This window comes from Heloderma suspectum, chromosome 4, assembly GCF_057233095.1.
Source record: "Heloderma suspectum isolate Gila_16-S chromosome 4, 16-S_ref, whole genome shotgun sequence".
In the NCBI taxonomy this organism is placed as follows: domain Eukaryota; kingdom Metazoa; phylum Chordata; class Lepidosauria; order Squamata; family Helodermatidae; genus Heloderma; species Heloderma suspectum.
In genome coordinates this window covers 163,159,853-163,178,033 of record NC_139461.1, presented here as the reverse complement: position 1 = coordinate 163,178,033, position 18,181 = coordinate 163,159,853, and the positions used below count along the sequence as shown (strand labels likewise).

The 18,181-nt window shown below is 45.6% G+C and overlaps 1 protein-coding gene across 4 annotated transcripts in view; it reads left to right on the top strand.

Moving 5' to 3' along the window:
- The window catches only part of NOS1AP (nitric oxide synthase 1 adaptor protein), an 89,792-nt gene extending 75,156 nt beyond the window's left edge, over window positions 1–14,636 (top strand). For 3 of the 4 annotated variants that reach the window (XM_084850974.1, XM_084850973.1, XM_084850976.1), the window contains 2 exons: window positions 9,318–9,624; window positions 10,313–14,636. In XM_084850974.1, coding sequence (XP_084707100.1) covers window positions 9,318–9,624; window positions 10,313–10,784 — 779 coding nt within the window. In that variant the 3' untranslated portion in view covers window positions 10,785–14,636. The remainder of the gene's footprint in view (window positions 1–9,317; window positions 9,625–10,312) is intronic. The other variant, XM_084850975.1, reaches the window with a different exon arrangement.
- Window positions 14,637–18,181: the final 3,545 nt, after the last annotated feature.

Below are 18,181 nucleotides of genomic sequence, written 5' to 3'. Positions count from 1 at the left end.
ACAGAACACAATCAGATTGAGGTATGAATAAGATTAATAGACAGGGAGTCACAAAAAGGTCAGGGAGAGAAGTATTAAGAAAGCTGGGTAAAATAGAAATACAGTGATTAGAGAAGGGGAAAGCAACATTCATATGACCAGCAAAGTGAGCAGAAAAAGCAAGACAAAATGAACCAATGGGAGAAAGAAAATGCTGAGTAGCACAATAGTGGTAAAAAGAGGGAGATTTGGGGGGCAGTAGATTACAGCAACTTGAAATGGAAGCAAATCATATCAAACATCTACTTAATGGAGAAAATAACACAGAATTCAAAAAAGAGCAAGGGACAAGAATATTGGTTTGCAGCAGTAGGTGAGTGGTTAAACCAACACCACCTCCACAGTTACTGGGACATGAGGAAGGAGGGTGGGGAAACGGAGCCAGAAGAGAGAGCAAAGCCAGAAGATGAAACACAGGTTAAGAGGGAAATTTACTGGGAAGAAACTATTATTTATTATATATCACCAGTGTCTGCCTTTCAGAGCAAAAGCCCTCCCAAGGTGGCCCTCTCACAAAATTAAAAGATGCTAACATTAAAAATCAACTAATATCACAAAACTAAAACTACCATCTAAAACACTTTACAATCCAGCATAGTAAAGAACCATTTAAAACAGAGAAAGCAGCAGTATAAACACTTAACAATCCAGCTCAGCCCCTTTAGGTAAAAGAATGTTTTGCTATATGCCCCTGTGTGACCCTGCATTTGAAGCACTGCCAAATTTGCAGCTTACTACCTAACTCATGTGCTTCCAACTCATGCAGAGCAGCAGAATGGCGGTGGAGAAAATCACAGTCAAGCCACTGATGGACAGTAAGGTAAGGCAGGAAGAGAAATGAGAGGGGGGCAGGGATTAGGGAAAATGTTCCCAAGCTGAGAGGAGCAAGTTATCAGCAGACAGAGCACAGCAAAGTCACAGTAAGAAATGGAAAACAGGGAGGGAAAGTGCCACAAAGGAATGCAGATGCAAGGCTTGGCTTTGCCTTTCATTTCATCAAAACATTGGAGCTAAAATTAATAACATCCCAACACTTACAGAAAAAGCACAGGCCAGTTCTCAGCAGTTAGTTCAGCTGATGATACTCTCCGAGCACTAGTTAGACGGCGGTCTCCCCTGTGATGCTCATTGCACTGCTATCCTGTCTCGCCTCTGCCCTCCAGAAGAGGATGAGCCTTAATTGCGAAGTGAAACCTGGTTCCCATCCTCCACCAGAAAACTGGCAGCCCAACCTCACAACTTGCTGTCATCCTCCAGGTGGAGGATGGCTGGAGGCCCATAAAGACCTGGTTCGCATGTCATGCTAAACCACAGTGGGTTGTCATCCATGGGTTACCATGGGTGGCTGCAGGGTGGCTTAGCATGACATCTGAACCCAGAGTGGTTTTTCCATGGTACCTAGTGATTTCAGCAGCATGGCCCCCTACCTCTAGGAAGAGGGGGAGTGGGGGCTGCCCCAACCTGAGGCTTCTTATACAGTTCAGAGGAAAGCAGTGACATCACAACTGTGATGAGCCAGACACTGCTCATAGGCGCTGGAAATGTGCTACTTGCTATGGGAGAACAACTGAGTTGGCCTTCCATCCCGTATAACAAAAGAGGGGGCTTGGGGATTGTGGCTGTACTTGCTGGAAACAAAAGTCCTACTTTTCTATTCTTTTACCAAAAAGATGACTTTACATGCCGATGACTGTCTTATAGACAGGTGTCAAGGCTGGAGTTCAGCAGTGGGAGTGTATTGCAGGTAGTTGACTAGGTGACTTACCAGATATCAGTCTTGCTATCCGGCACATTCATGTTTTGCTGAATTTTTATCCTCACCTTTGCCTTTGGGGAATGCATTTTAAGAAGTCCATTAGAAACTGAATGGCTTGCTCTAGTCTTGCATGATGCTCTCAACCCCAGTCCTGTGCCTTTCTCCCACCTTTGCTGAAGCTGGGGATGAAGACACCGGGCTTTTTGGCTGTGTCCCAAAATGGAGTCAGTATTGTTCACTCAAAAGAGAGCTACTTTGTAACACCGCTCACTGGTCTGTAGCCCTCATGTTCATTTGATGGCTAGCCACAGAGACCAGTGGAGGGAAGCAACAAATACAAAGGGCGCAGGGGAGCTGAAAGTGGCTGGTGGGTGCAGGAGAGAGGGAGCTTTAGGGGCCGGTGTTATTACTTCAGTAGAACATGAAGTAGTCTTTAAAAAAAAAAAAAAAGTGCTCCCTAGCAAGGGAAGCACCAAAGTCAAGGATGAAATTGATAAGGATATTGACAAGAGTGGGATATTGGTTGTTGTTGTTGTTGTTCAGTCATTCAGTGGTGTCCGACTCTTCATGACCCCATGGACCATAGCACGCCAAGCCTTCCTGTCATGCGCTCTCTCCCGGAGTGTGCTCAAGTCCATATTCATTGCATCGGTGATGCTATCTAGCCATCTCATCCTCTGCCGTCCCCTTCTCCTTTTGCCTTCAATCTTTCCCAGCATCAGGGTCTTCTCCAGGGAGTTTTCTCTTCGCATTAGGTGGCCAAAATATTTGAGCTTCAGCTCCAGTATCTGTCCTTCCAATGAGCACTCAGGGTTGATTTCCTTTAGGATGGATTGATTTGACCTCCTTGCAGTCCAGGGGACTCATAAGAGTCTTCTCCAGCACCACAGTTCGAAAGCATTGATTCTTCAGCGCTCAGCCTTCCTTATAGTCCAGCTCTCACAGCCATACGTTGCTACTGGGAAAACCATAGCTTTCATTATACGAACCTTTGTCGGCAAGGTGATGTCTCTGCTTCTTACTATGCTGTCTAGGTTTGCCATAGCTTTCCTCCCAAGGAGCAAGCGTCTTTTAATTTCATGGCTACAGTCACCGTCTGCGGTGATTTGGAGCCCAAGAAAATAAAATCTGTCACTGCTTCCATGTCTTCCCCTTCCTTATGTCAGGAAGTGATGGGGCCAGATGCCATGATCTTAGTTTTTTTAATGTTGGGTTTCAAACCAGCTTTTGCACTCTCCACTGTCACCCTCAACAAGAGGCTCTTTAGATCCTCTTCGCTTTCTGCCATTAGGGTGGTATCGTCTCCGTATCTGAGGTTGTTGATAATTCTCCCAGCAATCTTAATTCCGACCTGTGATTCATCCAACCCGGCGTTTCTCATGATAAATGCATATAAATTAAATAAGCAGGGTGACAATATACAGCCTTGTCGTGCTCCTTTCCCAATTTTGAACCAATCGGTTGTTCCATGTCAGGTTCTTACTGTTGCTTCTTGACCCTCGTACAGGTTTCTCAGGAGACAGGTAAGGTGATCTGGTACTTTGATCCACACAATCAAAGGCTTTAGCATAGTCAATGAAGCAGAAATAGACGTTTTTCTGGAATTCTCTTGCTTTCTCCATGATCCAGCGAAAGTTGGCGATTTGATCTCTAGTTCCTCTGCCTCTTCGAAACCCCGCTTGTACTTCCGGTAGTTCTCGGTTCGCATACTGCTGAAGCCTAGCTTGTAGGATTTTGAGCATCACCTTGCTGGCATGTGAAATGAGCGCAATTGTACGGTAGTTTGAACACTCTTCGACATTGCCCTTCTTTGGAATTGGAATGTAAACTGACCTTTTCCAGTCTTGTGGCCACTGTTGAGTGTTCCAAATGTGTTGGCATATTGAGTGCAGCACTTTAACAGCATCATCTTTTAGGATTTTAAATAGCTCGGCTGGAATACTGTCATCTCCGCTAGCTTTGTTGTTACTAATGCTTCCTAAGGCCCACTTGACTTCACTCTCTAGGATGTCCAGCTCAAGTTCAGTGACCGCACTATCATGGCTATCAGGGACATTCAGATCTTTCCTGTATAGTTCTTCTGTGTATTCTTTCTACCTCTTCTTAATCTCATCTGCTTCTGTTAGGTCCCTGCCTTCTTTGTCCTTTATCATGCCCGTCTTTGCACAAAACGTTCCCTTGAGATCTCCGATTTTCTTGAAAAGATCTCTAGTCTTTCCCATTCTATTGTTTTCCTTGATTTCTTTGCATTGTTCATTTAAGAAGGCCTTCTTGTCTCTCCTTGCTATTCTCTGGAACTCTGCATTCAGTTGGATATATTGTCCCCTTTCTCCCTTGCTTTTCACTTCCCTTCTTTCCTCAGCTACTTGTAAAGCCTCATCAGACAGCCACTTTGCTTTCTTGCATTTCTTTTTCTTTGGGATGGATTGAGTTGCTGCCTCCTGAACAATGTTACGGACCTCCATCCATAGTTCCTCAGGCACTCTGTCTATCAGGTCTAATCCCTTAAATCTATTCCTCACCTCCACTGTATATTCATAGGGGATATGATTTAGGTCATACCTGAATGGTTTAGTGGTTTTCCCTACGTTCTTCAATTTAAGCTGAAATTTTGCAACAAGAAGCTCATGATCTGAGTCACAGTCAGCTCCAGGTCTTGTTTTTACTGACTGTATAGAGCTTCTCCGTCTTTGGCTGCAAAGGACATAATCAATCTGATTTCGATATTGACCATCTGGCGATGTCCATGTGTAGAGTCGCCTCTTGTGCTGTTGGAAAAGAGTGTTTGCTGTGATCAGTGTGTTCTCTTGGCAAAACTCTATTAGCCTTTGTCCTGCTTCATTTTGTACACCAAGGCCATGCTTGCCTGTTATCCTGGTGATTTCTTGACTTCCTACTTTAGCATTCCAATCCCCTATGATGAAGAGGACATCTTTTTTTGGTGTTAGTTCTAGAAGGTGTTGTAGGTCTTCATAGAACCGATCAACCCAAGCTTCTTCAGCCTCAGTTTTTGGGGCATAGACTTGAATTACTGTGATGTTGAATGGTTTGCCTTGGATTCGTACTGAGATCATTCTATCGTTTTTGAGATTGTACCCCAGTACTGCTTTTCCCACCCTTTTGTTGACTATGAGTGCTACTCCATTTCTTCTAAGGGATTCTTGCCCACAATAGTAGATATGATGGTCACCTGAATTAAATTCGCCCATGCCTGTCCATTTTAGTTCGCTGATTCCCAAGATGTCGATGTTCAGTCTTGCCATCTCATGTTTGACCACCTCCAGCTTGGGCACTTCTGCGGGACACCCCTCCACCGCAATTGTGAATGTATTCCCATATTCAAAAGGGCTCAAAAATTATTTTCTTCTTGTGATCTGATGCAGGAGGCGGGGTGGGGGGTCACTCAGGAAGCCCCGGAGGATGAAATTGACAAAGGCATTGACAAGAGAGGGATATGGCTATGTTGGTCTCAATAGTGGACAAGTGGTCATGAGCTCCTGAGCACTTCTGCTAGATCCCTAAAATATTTTTTTAACATCTGCGATTGTCTTCCCGTGTTTATACGGGCTTAGAAACCTACATACCTTTGGTGATCTGATGTGGAAGGGGGTGGAGTTTCCCTTATGAGCCGACAATCTCAGCGGACCAGTTGCAGAAAGGGTGCTGATGTGAAGAACAAGGAAGTTGGGATTTCTGCCCAAAGGCCCCTGGAATACCTGCTGGTAGCATTCGGGAAGGCTGAGAGGAACTGAGGGAGAAACAAGCCATGGCAAGTCACTGAGCGGGCGATGGTCTGTTGTGAACAATGGACAAGCCACCCACGCACCGTGGGTTATTCTCAGGGTGGCTTAGCGTGACGTGCGAACTCACCCAAAGGTGGTTTTTCTCCAAAAGTTTGATTTTTCGAACTCCGTGCCCAACTTGTGTTGAGTTATGGGGGGTGAAATCACTCGACACCTTTTGTTTTTCTCTGCCTTCACTACTGCTACCTGTGGCTTATGATGGTGGTAGCAGCAGCAATCCCCTGGGTGACTGCCAGCCAGTGGGCACCCCTCCCCCGAATATCACTTGGGCGCATTGAGGACAGGAGGGATGGCAGCTACTGGGAGCAGCACTGTCTTGCTGGCAGTGAGTTGACCCTTGTCCCTGAAATTCCACCACCCCTCAGAAAATCACTGAAATGAGTGACCACTTCCAACTCAGCACTCCGTCCTTTCAGTTCCCCCCTGCATCACTGTGCAATATTGCCACCCCTTGGAGCCTTTTCAACTTTCATACCTGACCTTGACTTCATTCCCCCCACCCCTGCCAAGCTCCATTCACAATTCCATTGATCCAGCTGCCTCCTTCCTCCTCCTCTTTTGGCCAGGCCTTTTAACTTATCCCCACTTCTTGCTACGGCCACTCTCTTGATCTTGTGTTCCCTAAAATCAACTTGGTGTCTGACTTCTCACTGTACAATACCCCCTCTTCAACCATCACCATTTCAGCACCACATCACCTTTTCCCTGTTCTGCTTCTTGTTCCTACCATGACTTGTAATTCATTGATGCAGGGGCTTTCTTGGAAGCATGGTCCCTCTTACCTACTATGTCACTTGTTCCCACTCCATAGACTCCGCGGTCTCCAGCTTCATCTTCTCATTATCCTAAACTTGCCCCACTATTCCATCAAACTGTTGACCCCATTAATTCTCAACCCTTGCTTACACCCTTCAGTTGTTATCTTTGTTCAAGCTGCAGGGCTGCTAAATACCTCTAAAGGAAACCAAAATAAATGGCTGACTTTATTTTACATTAATTCTCCTCCTCTTCCATCTGTCTTGCCAGGTTACACTGCCCTGATCCACACTCATTCTCACAATCTCTTTTGCCTCTTTTCTACCTGCCACTTGGCTTCCTTTCTACTTACCAACTTGCCCCTTTCTTCGATGAGAAAATCAAATTTATCCAGTGCAATATCTCCACTGCCCTCCAACCCTGCCGTGCCACCCCTCACCTCTCTTCCTTCTACCTCCACCCTACCTAGCCCCTCCACATGTCTCCTTGGCCCTATTTTCTCCAATCTCCTGGTTGCCATCTCCCCCACCATAATCTCCTTCTTCACCAATCTTTGCTCCGGCTCTTTTCCTGCTGCATTCAGACATGCCACTGCCTCATGCATTCTCCCAAAGCAACAACATCCATCACCGCCCTGGACTGATCCTCACACTCAAGCTGATCTCCCCTCTTCCCTTCGCCTGTGCTGCTCAGTTCCACTGCCAGTGCCAAAAAGCAATATTGATGAGGTTGGACAAATGATTGTATCAAGATGCACTAATCCACATGTGTGTGTGCATTGATAAAGCATCTCAGTAAATAAATCTTGATATGATTGTATGTCTGTTTGCATCAAATTTCTTTTTGTATATATGGTTCTGATGCATGAGGCCACACGAAGACCACAGCAAAACAACACACAAAAAGAGTATTGATGGAATCAATTATATCATCACACAATATTGCTTCAGTGCAGTGTTGTATCAATGCACATATGAGCATTGGTAAGCGGAGGGAGCAATCTTATGGCCGCTAGACAGTGACTAGATGGCCATAGGATATGCTGTTTTCCAGGAACTGACCTTGGAGCCCGCGCTTTGAGGTCGGTTCCTGGAGAACCGACCTCCTGCACTTCCGCACTGCCTCCAAGGCAGCATGGAACAGCCCTGTCCTCTGCACTCACAAGAGGAGCGCGGAGCGGCCGGAAAGGGGCATGCCTGGGGGCATTCCAGGGCGGGGAGATCATAACTGCCTGTATGACATCCTATGTGTTGTACAGCAGCCTCCTTCCCCGCTCCGTCCTCTGGCTGTCTAGCCAAAAAAGCAGGGCAGGAGAAGCGCAGAGGGAACGATCCCCTCCATGCTTCTCCTGCCCTGCTTTGGATAGGCGGTCACCTATCTAGATAGGATTGCTTCCTAGAGGAAATGAAAACCACAGCAAGTTACACAAACTCCAATTCCAGAATTAATTTTAGAAATTCTCCTAGTTAAACTAGAATTCAGGTGTGTCGTTCAAGGCAGAGTGAAGCCACAGAACAGATAAGGAGCTGAATGGGGATTATCTGCTAATCCCTAATTTCCATTGGCCAACAGCTGAAACAGAGGCTTATATTTTCAGCTTCCCGCTGCTCCATTCAAAGGTTAGACCAAGACTGGTATTCCTGTGCAGCATTGCAAAAATCCAGCCATTCCTTCATCTCCTCAGGGAAAACTGTAGCTCACACTCAAGTTGTCTCGCTCCTTGACTACTGCAACCTTCTCATCTCTGGCCTTCCCCTAGCCTTCATCTGACCACGCTTCAGTCCTCTTATCCCTCTCCAAAACGTTGCTGCCAAAATGATTTGTCTTTCCTGTTGTTTGGACACAGGCCACCCCACAAATCCTACACTGCCTCAAATCTCTCCCTGAACACAGGCCTAGAGCCACCCCCGTCCTTTCCTCCAAATCCCTCCCCAAACCCCACGTTTCACAAGGCCTTTGGCTTAACCACCAGCCCTAATTCCCAGGCGTGTACCTGGGCTTTAATCACACATCACTGAATTTGCTCACATGCGCCCGTTGCCGTCCTTGTCTCACCACCTTCCTGTCATCCTCAGCTTGTCTGTTTATTGTATATGAAACCACATGCTTTACAGCCACCTCCACTACAGTCATTAGTTTGTTTGTTTAGTGTCCTCTATGCTTAGCAGAGCATTGCTGATATGAGAGGAGACACTGACATGGCAGGCGAGAGATCTGACCTGCAGCAGCAGGGCAGCCCAGTGCTCTGAAGCACAACACTGCCTGCCTGCCTACAGCCAGGTCAAGCCCTCGGTGTGCTCTGGGGCAGCAGAAGAGGGTTTTAGGATCTGTGTTGTATTTGCAAGCAGCAGAAATATGTAACTCAGTGACAGAGAAATCAGAAGAAAGTGAGCAGAGGTCATGAGGGAGGAGGAGCATGGAGCCACAAAATCCACCGGATCCCTGAGCCTATAGACACTTCCTGTATGTTTTCAAAAATACCGTTGTAAGCCAGTGTGGTGTTGTGGTTAGAGCGCTGGATTGAGACTCAGGAGATCCAGGTTCTAGTCCCCACTCAGTGATGAAGCTCACTGGGTGACTCTGGGCCAGTCACTGACTCTCAGCCTAACCTACCTCACAGGGTTGTTGTGAGGATAAAATGGAGAGGAGGCACTTTGGGCTCCATGTGAGATGCTTGGGGCTCCTTGCAAGAGGAAAGAAGTCAGAATATAAACATAATAATAAACAAACAAACATAAGGGCTAAAAGTGTTTCTTTTTAAAAAAACTAAAGAAGAAGGGGGGAAAGAGAAAGTTGAGATTCTCGGAATTCCTTGCCAGCTCCCATATTCTGCATCAGGTACTAAATGATGCCATTCCTGGGTTCTGTTACTATCGTGGATTATCTTGCAGGTGAAATGAGATAAGATTCCTCTGGCTGAGACCTGCCTTACTCATATAGCTCTTCTTTTCTTTCTTTTGTAGTTGACCAAAGCATTTTTGAGAATTCAAACACTACTCCTGCACCAAAGCTGCCTCTAGCCAAATCTGTCTCTCTGCACACCCGATTGTCCCCAGGTTTGAATCTGCGAGGCCAGCCAGACTGGGGAAGTGGCAGCCAGCACCTGAAGACCCTCAGCAAGACTGTCAGCGCAAAAGTCAGTGATCTCCTGCGCAGGAAAGAGCCCACCAGTCACAGCAGCTTCGGGGGAACAGAAGCCAATGCGAGTGCAGAGGCAGAACTGCCCTGTGGACAAGGCCCGTTGCTGGGAGGCCAGAGCCAGGCAGAGGGGTAAGTGGCTCCTGGGGCCTTACTGGCTGCCATTGTTTGCAGCTTCCCCAGGTCACGGACATAGAAATGGGACAGCAGCAGGAAAAGCTGTGGTCTCTTCCTGTTCCCTTGTCCCCTCCAAAACCAACAACAGTTATGAACGTGCCAGGGGATGTCACATGGTAGGTGAAACTAATTAAAGGTTCAGGGCATACAAACCGTTGTCAAAACTGGAATTATGGCTTTCTCCTCCCTGTGATTTTGCCAGTTAAAAGAAGGGGCTGTTGTGGTACTAGGCAGCTTTGTCTATCACTGCCTTTGAATTCCTTTTGTGCCAGAAAGTAGCAGTTAGGTAAAGATGGAAAGGTACTCCCTCTGAAGTAGCACTGGAGCAAAAAAGCACCTTGGCTGTGGCACTCCTGGAGTGGCCTTTCCCAGGAGAGTTGGGAGAGGGTCATGCCAGTTTTCCAGCTGCACTATCCTGACAGGTCAAATGGTGACTGTTGCTTTCTGAAGGCTTCACGTTCTTGCTTTGTTCAGAGCAGCAGCCGTTGCTTAGCTGCTAGGGACAGCTTTGAGCACTGACCATATTGTCGCTTAGGAAGAAGCTGGAAACCAGGATTGGTTCCAAGTCATACTTTTTGAAGGATTTGATCATTCACAGTTCTGGCAAGGTCCTTCACTTAACCACCTTTTCTTGTGCTTGTAGGCACACACTGACTGATGCTATTCCCCGGCTCAACCCGCCTCCACTGATTACCAGAAAGCGAACCCCAAGAGCTCTGAAGACCACTCAGGATATGCTGATTGCTTCCCAACCACTGGTGGGTAGCACAGAAGCCTCCTTTCCAGAGGAAAGCCAGGAACTTGCCTGCCAACCCACCAGGACAGAGGCAGCATGGCAAGAGGCTGGTTCATTGGCACAGGAGAAAGCTGGAACTGGTCCTAGTAGGGCCTTTGGCGTGCCTGATCTTGTTCATCCAGAGAACCTAGAGCCCACGCTAAGCATTGCTTACAGACTGCCCTCTCCACCTTACCCAGAAAGTTGGGCTCAACTCCATTCGAGTGCTGGCAAGAGCCTTTCTGAATGCCAGCCCCAAAGCAGCATGGACCCCTCCAAGGCAAAGGCATCCACTCTGGAGAGTGACGGCCACAGCCCAGACTTGCTGTCCTTCGAATAAAATTGTCTCCTTTCACCAGTAGCTGTGCTTTTGTTGCAGAGCCAGTATGGTCGCCATAGCTGTTCCCCGGAGCGGATGTTGGAACAGACCCTATATCCCCTGAGGGCAGCTTCCTGACCTAAGGAAGTGGTGGCAAGAAGCATCTTGGGGAAAAGCAGCTACCTTTTACAGCAGCGGGGCATTCTTGCACTTGCCACAGGAAGCCAGCCATCGGGAATGCACAGGTTGGGCTGGTCCCGCACCAGACCCTTTATGCAGGCTGGCTGGGGACCAATTGGGCATAGATAATCGGCACAACCTAAATGTGGGGATTTGTGGGCCTGAAATTACACAGTTAGAACCTTCTGGGTATACTCTCAAGATCCATGCCTGAGACAGAACTCCAGAAAGAAATTACCTCCCTGGAACTGCCCTAGGAGCAGATCAGGAAAATGCTCTTCCTTTTGCTGGAATATAGCTTCAGGCCAGTCCTTCCTTCCTTCCTGGATTCTGATCACTACAGGTGTCCTCACACTGGAAAGCTTCACAAGGGTTAGTGACCCAAAGTGCAATTCAAAGTCAAAGCACCAGGAGAGAGACATCACTGCTCCAAGAGCAGAGCTTCATTCCCTTCCATCGCTGGCACTGCTCTGCAGAACAGGGACATGGGTATTTTGCTCCTCGTAGACAGTGGTGCTAAACGTCATGGACTGCAGGGTAGTCCTGGGCTTTTGTGGCTTCTGTTGAAGTTCTACACAAGGAAGCACTTTAAATCAGCTTCATGAATAAATCCTTTAATGCCTTAATATGAGAAGCAAGAGCCTCTTCTGCTAACAGCCACCCCTTTCAAAGGCAGGGAAGAGACCAAATTTGGCCTTTTCCATACCTTGACCAAAACCTCCCTTCTGTACCTGAGCTGCACTTCTGTACCTGACCACCACAGTCCTCCAGATAACATGCATCCAGAGCTTCTGGTGCAGTTCTGTTTATCCAGGTGGGGACCTTCATCTTTTTTGCCAAGTTGATGTCCTCAGTTAGCAGGGCAAGAAACCTAGGACTTGATTACCAATCCATTCCATCCCATAATCTGGCCTTAATATCCAGACCCAACACTGGGTATTTTGAAGGCAAAGAGGGCTGAGCAGGTTGTACTGAAGCTAACCTGTTCTCTAAAATCAGTTTATTTAGACCAGACTTACCCAACCTGGTGCCTCCAGGTATTTTGGACCACAACTCCCAGCATTACTGATCACTGGCCATGCTGGCTGGGGCTGCTGGGAGTTGAAGTCCAAAACGTCTGGAGGGTATCCAGTTGGAAAAGGCTGGAGTAGACACTTCCTCTTGGTGATGGCCTTCTCCCCTTCTCATTTCACCTCAATTACTTTGTGGAATTGGGGACTGGAGGAGATTGCAAAAGGACCCTTCCATCCGACTTGCACTACAGATGCCTGAGCATGTTCGTGTTGATGACATGCACATGCATATCCAGTAATACTCTCTGGAAATGCCAGCATAATTGTGTCAACCTCATTGCATATGAACATTCATTTTTTGGTAACCTCCAGCCACTGCAGATGCTCATATGATTTCCAAATGGTGGCCTCAAGTGGGAATCTAGCCACAAAACTTTCTTGTCAAGGAATTTCACCTCATTTATGCATTTGGACCTCCGTAATTACTCTCATCATTCCTGTGCCACATTTCTTCTGCAAGCGGTTCTGTACTAAAGCTGAAATAAATATGCACAAATATTTAAAATTAATTGAATGTTCCTATTTCCTCCCCTAGATGTTGAAAGTTTGAACATTCCAGACTTCTTTGGCATTTCTTGATTTTACTAGGCTTAAAGTGTGAAATCTCATAAACTGTCAGCTGTCCATTACTCCCAAATGCTAATTATAATTGCATGTTATCTATTAAATGCTATTTGATAGAAAAAGTATTAAAAGATCAAAAACTTTTCAAATGTCTCAGCTGTTCCTCAATGAGGGCTGATCCATATAGGCAGACAAGCTTCCCTGAAAGACCGCTTGCTAACCACTGGTCTTCCTCTGCATTGTGTAGCCACCAGGGAATGTTGGGTGTGTGAGAGGGCACATTCTCAGTTCATGATGAGGGGCAGTGATTCTTGACAGTGCCTCTTGTGAACTGACTGTGCATCGTAGGACAAGCCCAGGATCCTCTGCAACATGTAGGGTGGACATGTTGAAAACCACTCTGGTATCCCACTGTGTTTCAGCAATTAGTACTATCAAATACTAAATAGCACTGTATGTTTACTGTCAATATCAGTCAAATTAGGGCGGTGGGGAGCATCACTGAATGTCAAATCTAGATGTCAAATATTTGGAGAATATCCCCCAGCAAAATTTGTAAAGAATAAGTATGACAATTTTTGGAAGCAAATCTATTTTAGCTCTTCTCTGTACTCCCAATAGCTACATGACCAGCAGAAATTCAGTAGGTGAAGCTTTCCCCATCATTGATGCTCCAATACTTCCTGCATTGTTACTGTGTAGCTGTTGAAGGCACAGAGCCTCTGCCAAGAAAAAGAGAAAGCGAAAAAGACAGCCCATTCCTATGCAGAGCTAGGCACAAATAAATCCACTGGCATCTGTGAGCTCAAGCCAGTTAACTCCACATGGGACTGGGCCAACCATCCAGCTCCCCATATGGAAACGTGATTCTGAGTAAATCTTCTGTTTGGATCAAAGTGTACTTAAAGTTGCTGAACTGTTGGGACATGAATGCTTTTAGAGACAGTTGAAGTGGCTGTGTGACCGGCCAGATGGGCGATTAATAACTTTAATAAATAAATAAAAAAAATTGAAGGGAGGTGGTCAAACAGGTCATCATGCAGCATTGTTCTGTGCATCTTTACTCAGAAAGTTCAGTGGGGATTTAATCAAAAGCGTGTGTGAGAATCACCAGAAAACGTATGAGATTTGAATCAATTTCTGTTTAAATGTATCCATCCATCAGATGTCTAATGCTGTCGCCCAGATATCCATTTCAGATACTATGTAACCCTATGCAGGCATTTGCCTGCACATGTTTAGGGCTAAAGTGTGTAGAGGATGTGGGTGTGCATGTAAGCCAGTGTCCCTGTGAACCTAGCTGCCTTTCAGATCGTTGTGCATTCAGCACCATAGTCTGCAACCAATTCTGTAGCAGGTTCAGTTGAACCCACTTACAGCGCTTCTGTGATTGGCAGAGTTCACAATCGTGATAAGGCAGAGTTCCTGATTGTGGGAGCTTTGTAAGCGCATTTGGTCTAACATGCTTACAGAACCCTTTGCAGGTCTGTGCGGAATGTGTGAAGATCTAAAAGGCAGCCGGACACTTGGGAACATTGGAGGGCAATGCACCCATGTGCAGGCAAATGCCTGCATAGAGCTTGTATGTATGTATGTACCTGTGCTTCCTATATAAATGTATAATGTAGTATATTCAGGAAGGATAAGGCTATCAATGGCTGCTAGTCATGATAGCTATATGTTACTCCTGTATCAGAGGCAGTATGCCTCTCAATAGCAGTTGTAGGGAAACACGAGCAGGAGGATGCTCTTACACTTACGTTCTGCGTGTGGGCATCTGGCTGGCCGCTATGGAACAGAATGCTGGACTACATAGGCCTTTGGTCTGATCCAGCAGGGCTCTTCTTATGCTCTTAAATGCTGGTGTACAGAAGCTGAAGTTCCATATCACTGTTTAATGAAGTAGAATCTGCAACAGAACTGGCATCTGAAAATCACAGATTTTTCAAAATATAAACCAGATCTTTTTAGCTCTGTAATCTAAATTTGTCAAGAAATGTGTGCAGTTCTTGATGACTTATTCAGATTGCGCAATAAAAGTTATTTCCATCTTGTGAACATTGTTGTTGTTTTCACTAAACTTAAAACAGCCTGGAACCATAGTATCTGAAGGAGTGTGGCTTCCTGTAGAGTCCCTCTTATGCCTCAAGATCTGCCAAGGAGGCCCCTCATATTGGGATGTCCAGACAGTGGGGGCAAGTCCTAGACTCTAGGACTTTCTCAGCTCTGGCTTCCTAAGAAAGATTATGTGGCCAATATCTCCTGGTCTTTAAAGAGTTTGTAAAAACATTACTGGTTTATAATTTTTTAAAAAGTTAACAGCACTTACTTGTTTGCTTTGTTTGGTGAATTTGGTGTGGTTCTAACTGGATTTTCCATTAATTGTATTATTTGTTGATATGTAACCCACTTTGCAAATGAATTGATAACTCATTTTGTTTCCTATAAACTGAAGGCACTTGCTGTGTTAGTGCATGTCCCCGTTGCTCCACAGATATTACTATTTCAGATACTGTGGAAACTCCCTTAGTTTGAAGTTAATGTATTCCTGCACAAATGTTGCCTTGTTTTCTTCTAAGCATTCGTTTGTCAGTCTCTCTCCCAAGCATCCAGGACTGGAGGTAATAAGGCCACCAGAATCTGATAAGCAGTTCCCAGGTGCTCCAGCCAGAGGTGAATTTTCCAGTTCCCATATTAGCAATCACAACCTGATCCTGCAATTATTTGTGCAAAATGCATTAGGTCCATCCATGCCAAAGCCTCATCCTGTCCTACAAAAGCCTAGGCTGCTATGACACATATACAAGTAAGGGGGTGGTAGACTTAGTATGCTGTCATGTACTTGACTGCTTTGTGAAGTTGACCACCAACACTATCTTTTCAGTGCTGTTTACACTATACCAGCAAGAAGGGTTGGTTTGGAAATATGTGGATGGATGCCAGGAACATTCACTGTATAGAAGGCTATTTTTCTCAGTGATTGGACACCCTGTTCCCTTTCATAACTAGGGTTATCAAATTCTTGCCCAGAAGTGCTGCTTGGAGACTGGAGTAATTAAAGAACACCTTGAAGCACCCTTGGGGAGGGACCAGAGCGCAGTGGTAGAGCACAAGAAGCAGCTCTGCCACAAGAAACTTTTGCATGCAGAAGGTCCCAGGTTCAACCCACAGCATCTCCAAGGGCCTAGGAAACCCTCCAGAACCACTGCCAGTCAGTGGAGACAATACTGAGCTTTGTGCTGGGCATTTTTTGAACATATTAGAAAGTGAGGGGAAATCCCCCCCCCCCACAGCCCTCCTGAATCTCCCCTCCACAGTGAACTCAAGATTTTCCCCTGAAGTGCCCTTTTAATTCTACTTGTCCTTGATTTATGTTTGGGGAAAACAAAAAGCAGATTTAGATGTTGTTCCTGTTCTCCTCTAGACTGTGATGTAGGATTTGCCCTCCTGTTTTAAGCAAAACCTGTGCCTATGCAACTCATATGGCTTAATTAGATCTGTTATTTAAGGAGATTCAAAGTTTTCAAGCTCTTGTGTGCAGACTTGGGCAGGGAAGAGGGGAGGCACATGGGTGAAAAAGGTTTCCAGGGCTTTTGAAGCCCTTTTGACTAAGAGCTGCCAGAGTGGAATTCAGGGCAGGCCCAACCTACTTAATTATTTTAAAGGGTGAGCCCTACTTACCTAGTTATTCTCTTGGGGTCTCTCAAATCCATATGGATTTTTACAGTTTATGTCTGATCAGGGGACTTTCCTGCAGATGGATCTGAGGAAAAGCTTTGCTTCTTTAAAATCGAAAGCAAATCCTCCTCCTAATCCGCTCTTCACAGGCCACTAGTAACTGGCCAGGAAGTTCAGGCCAGGACCCTGGTGGAAGGAAGCTAGTGCAGGGTCAGGTGGGGGCCAGGAATTCTGTTGCTGATCAAGTTATTCTGACATTGGTGTTTAGGTGAGGTGCACGATGCCAAATGCTGAAAAGCATGCAAAACAGAATCAAAGAATTTCAACAAGCTGCTGCAAAGTGCCTTAAGTCGACAAGTATGTTTCCACGCAGTCTTCACTGCCTGCCCTTGTAACCACTATTGGATTGAATGACAGTCCCGTCCCCCAAGAACTACAGAAGAAAGATTTTAATCTTTTTACTCTTTTACTCTTTTATCTTTTATGTTCACTGCTCTGAAATCTGTTCTAGATATGGAGCAGTATACAAATATTGTAAATAAAATAATACATAAATAAATATCAAAACCTGACCAACAGAGTGGGAAAGAACAACTATTCAAAAGGAAGTGGGTTTTTATGGAGGAATAAAGCTTGATGTATCTTGTAAAAAGATTTCCAGAATTAGAATCATTGGAAGCTGCTAAGAATGGGAGAACACAGGTGCATGTTTGCCTGTAGACTGTGTCAAGAATATATAGAGGGAGCGAAGAAGTATTCAAAGACTGGGACTGGACCAATTGCAAGTGGCGAGCTGATGGGGAAGATTGTTTAAAAAGAATTAGGGATCGCCTCAGCTCAAAAGTTCATGAGGCAGTAAATGTTCAACAGACAATGGTGCTGCAGTGGCAGAAAGGCAGCGATAAACATCCATGTCTGAAAATACAGAAGGCACAAAATGCAGGAAATATCAAATTCCTGCTCACCTTGATGTATACCTTTGTGAGACCATGTCTGCATATTCATGGCCATCCAGGTCTTTGACAACTCCTGCTGCCAACCATTTAGTGTGCCTTATGCATGATGAAACACCTGGTGCGGAGCTACCAGCATTTAGTCCTGCAGCTTCTGATCTACACTACAGGGATCCTGTTTATTACACAGAAATGTTGGCAGGTATCAGTGCCATAGAACTAAAAAGAACTGCAAAATGTTTGATGAATGTCTGGTATTCAGTGTTCAGATTGATGGCAGTGTCAGCCCTGAAAATAGGCGGTTCTAATGTGAAGAAAATGACAGGAATGACAGATGGACAATCAGCAAACACAGGGAACTCTGGTCTCTGGAAACAGAAGTTTTAAGTGACCAATACAAGAGAGAAATTTTGACTTTTTGATGTGCTTACCAATCAGACCTTGCTGCAGAGTACATCAGTGTTACTGTTCCAGAACTGAAGATTTGAAAGGCCAACCTACTAGCTCTAAACACGAACTAACAAGTGTGTTACAACCATTGAAATGCGTGCCTTACTTGTGTGGAAAGTGTGCAAGCAACAAGATTTTTTTTAGCAGAACGCCTTCATACTGAACAAGACACCATACTCTCTGCTCTCAAAGATGTGCTATCAACACAGTCATTCACAGTGTGCGAAGGCAGGATTGGTACTGTGTGCCAGACTCTTCCCAGGGCACAATGGTGTATTTGCAGATGAAGAGTGTGAACAGTGGCCTGTAATTTCTGAAGTGCTCCCTCTTCCACATGGCAGTGGAACACGTTTTAGGATGTTCAGTGTCTGTGCATCTTCACCAACTATTGCCCATAACTTCTGGCATGGTGCAAATACTTCTGGCAGCAATTGCAACTCCCTCACCACCCTCAGTGCAAGCTGAAAGAATTGTGTCCCTGCATCATCTTATAGTGAATAACACACAAGCAAGTATGACA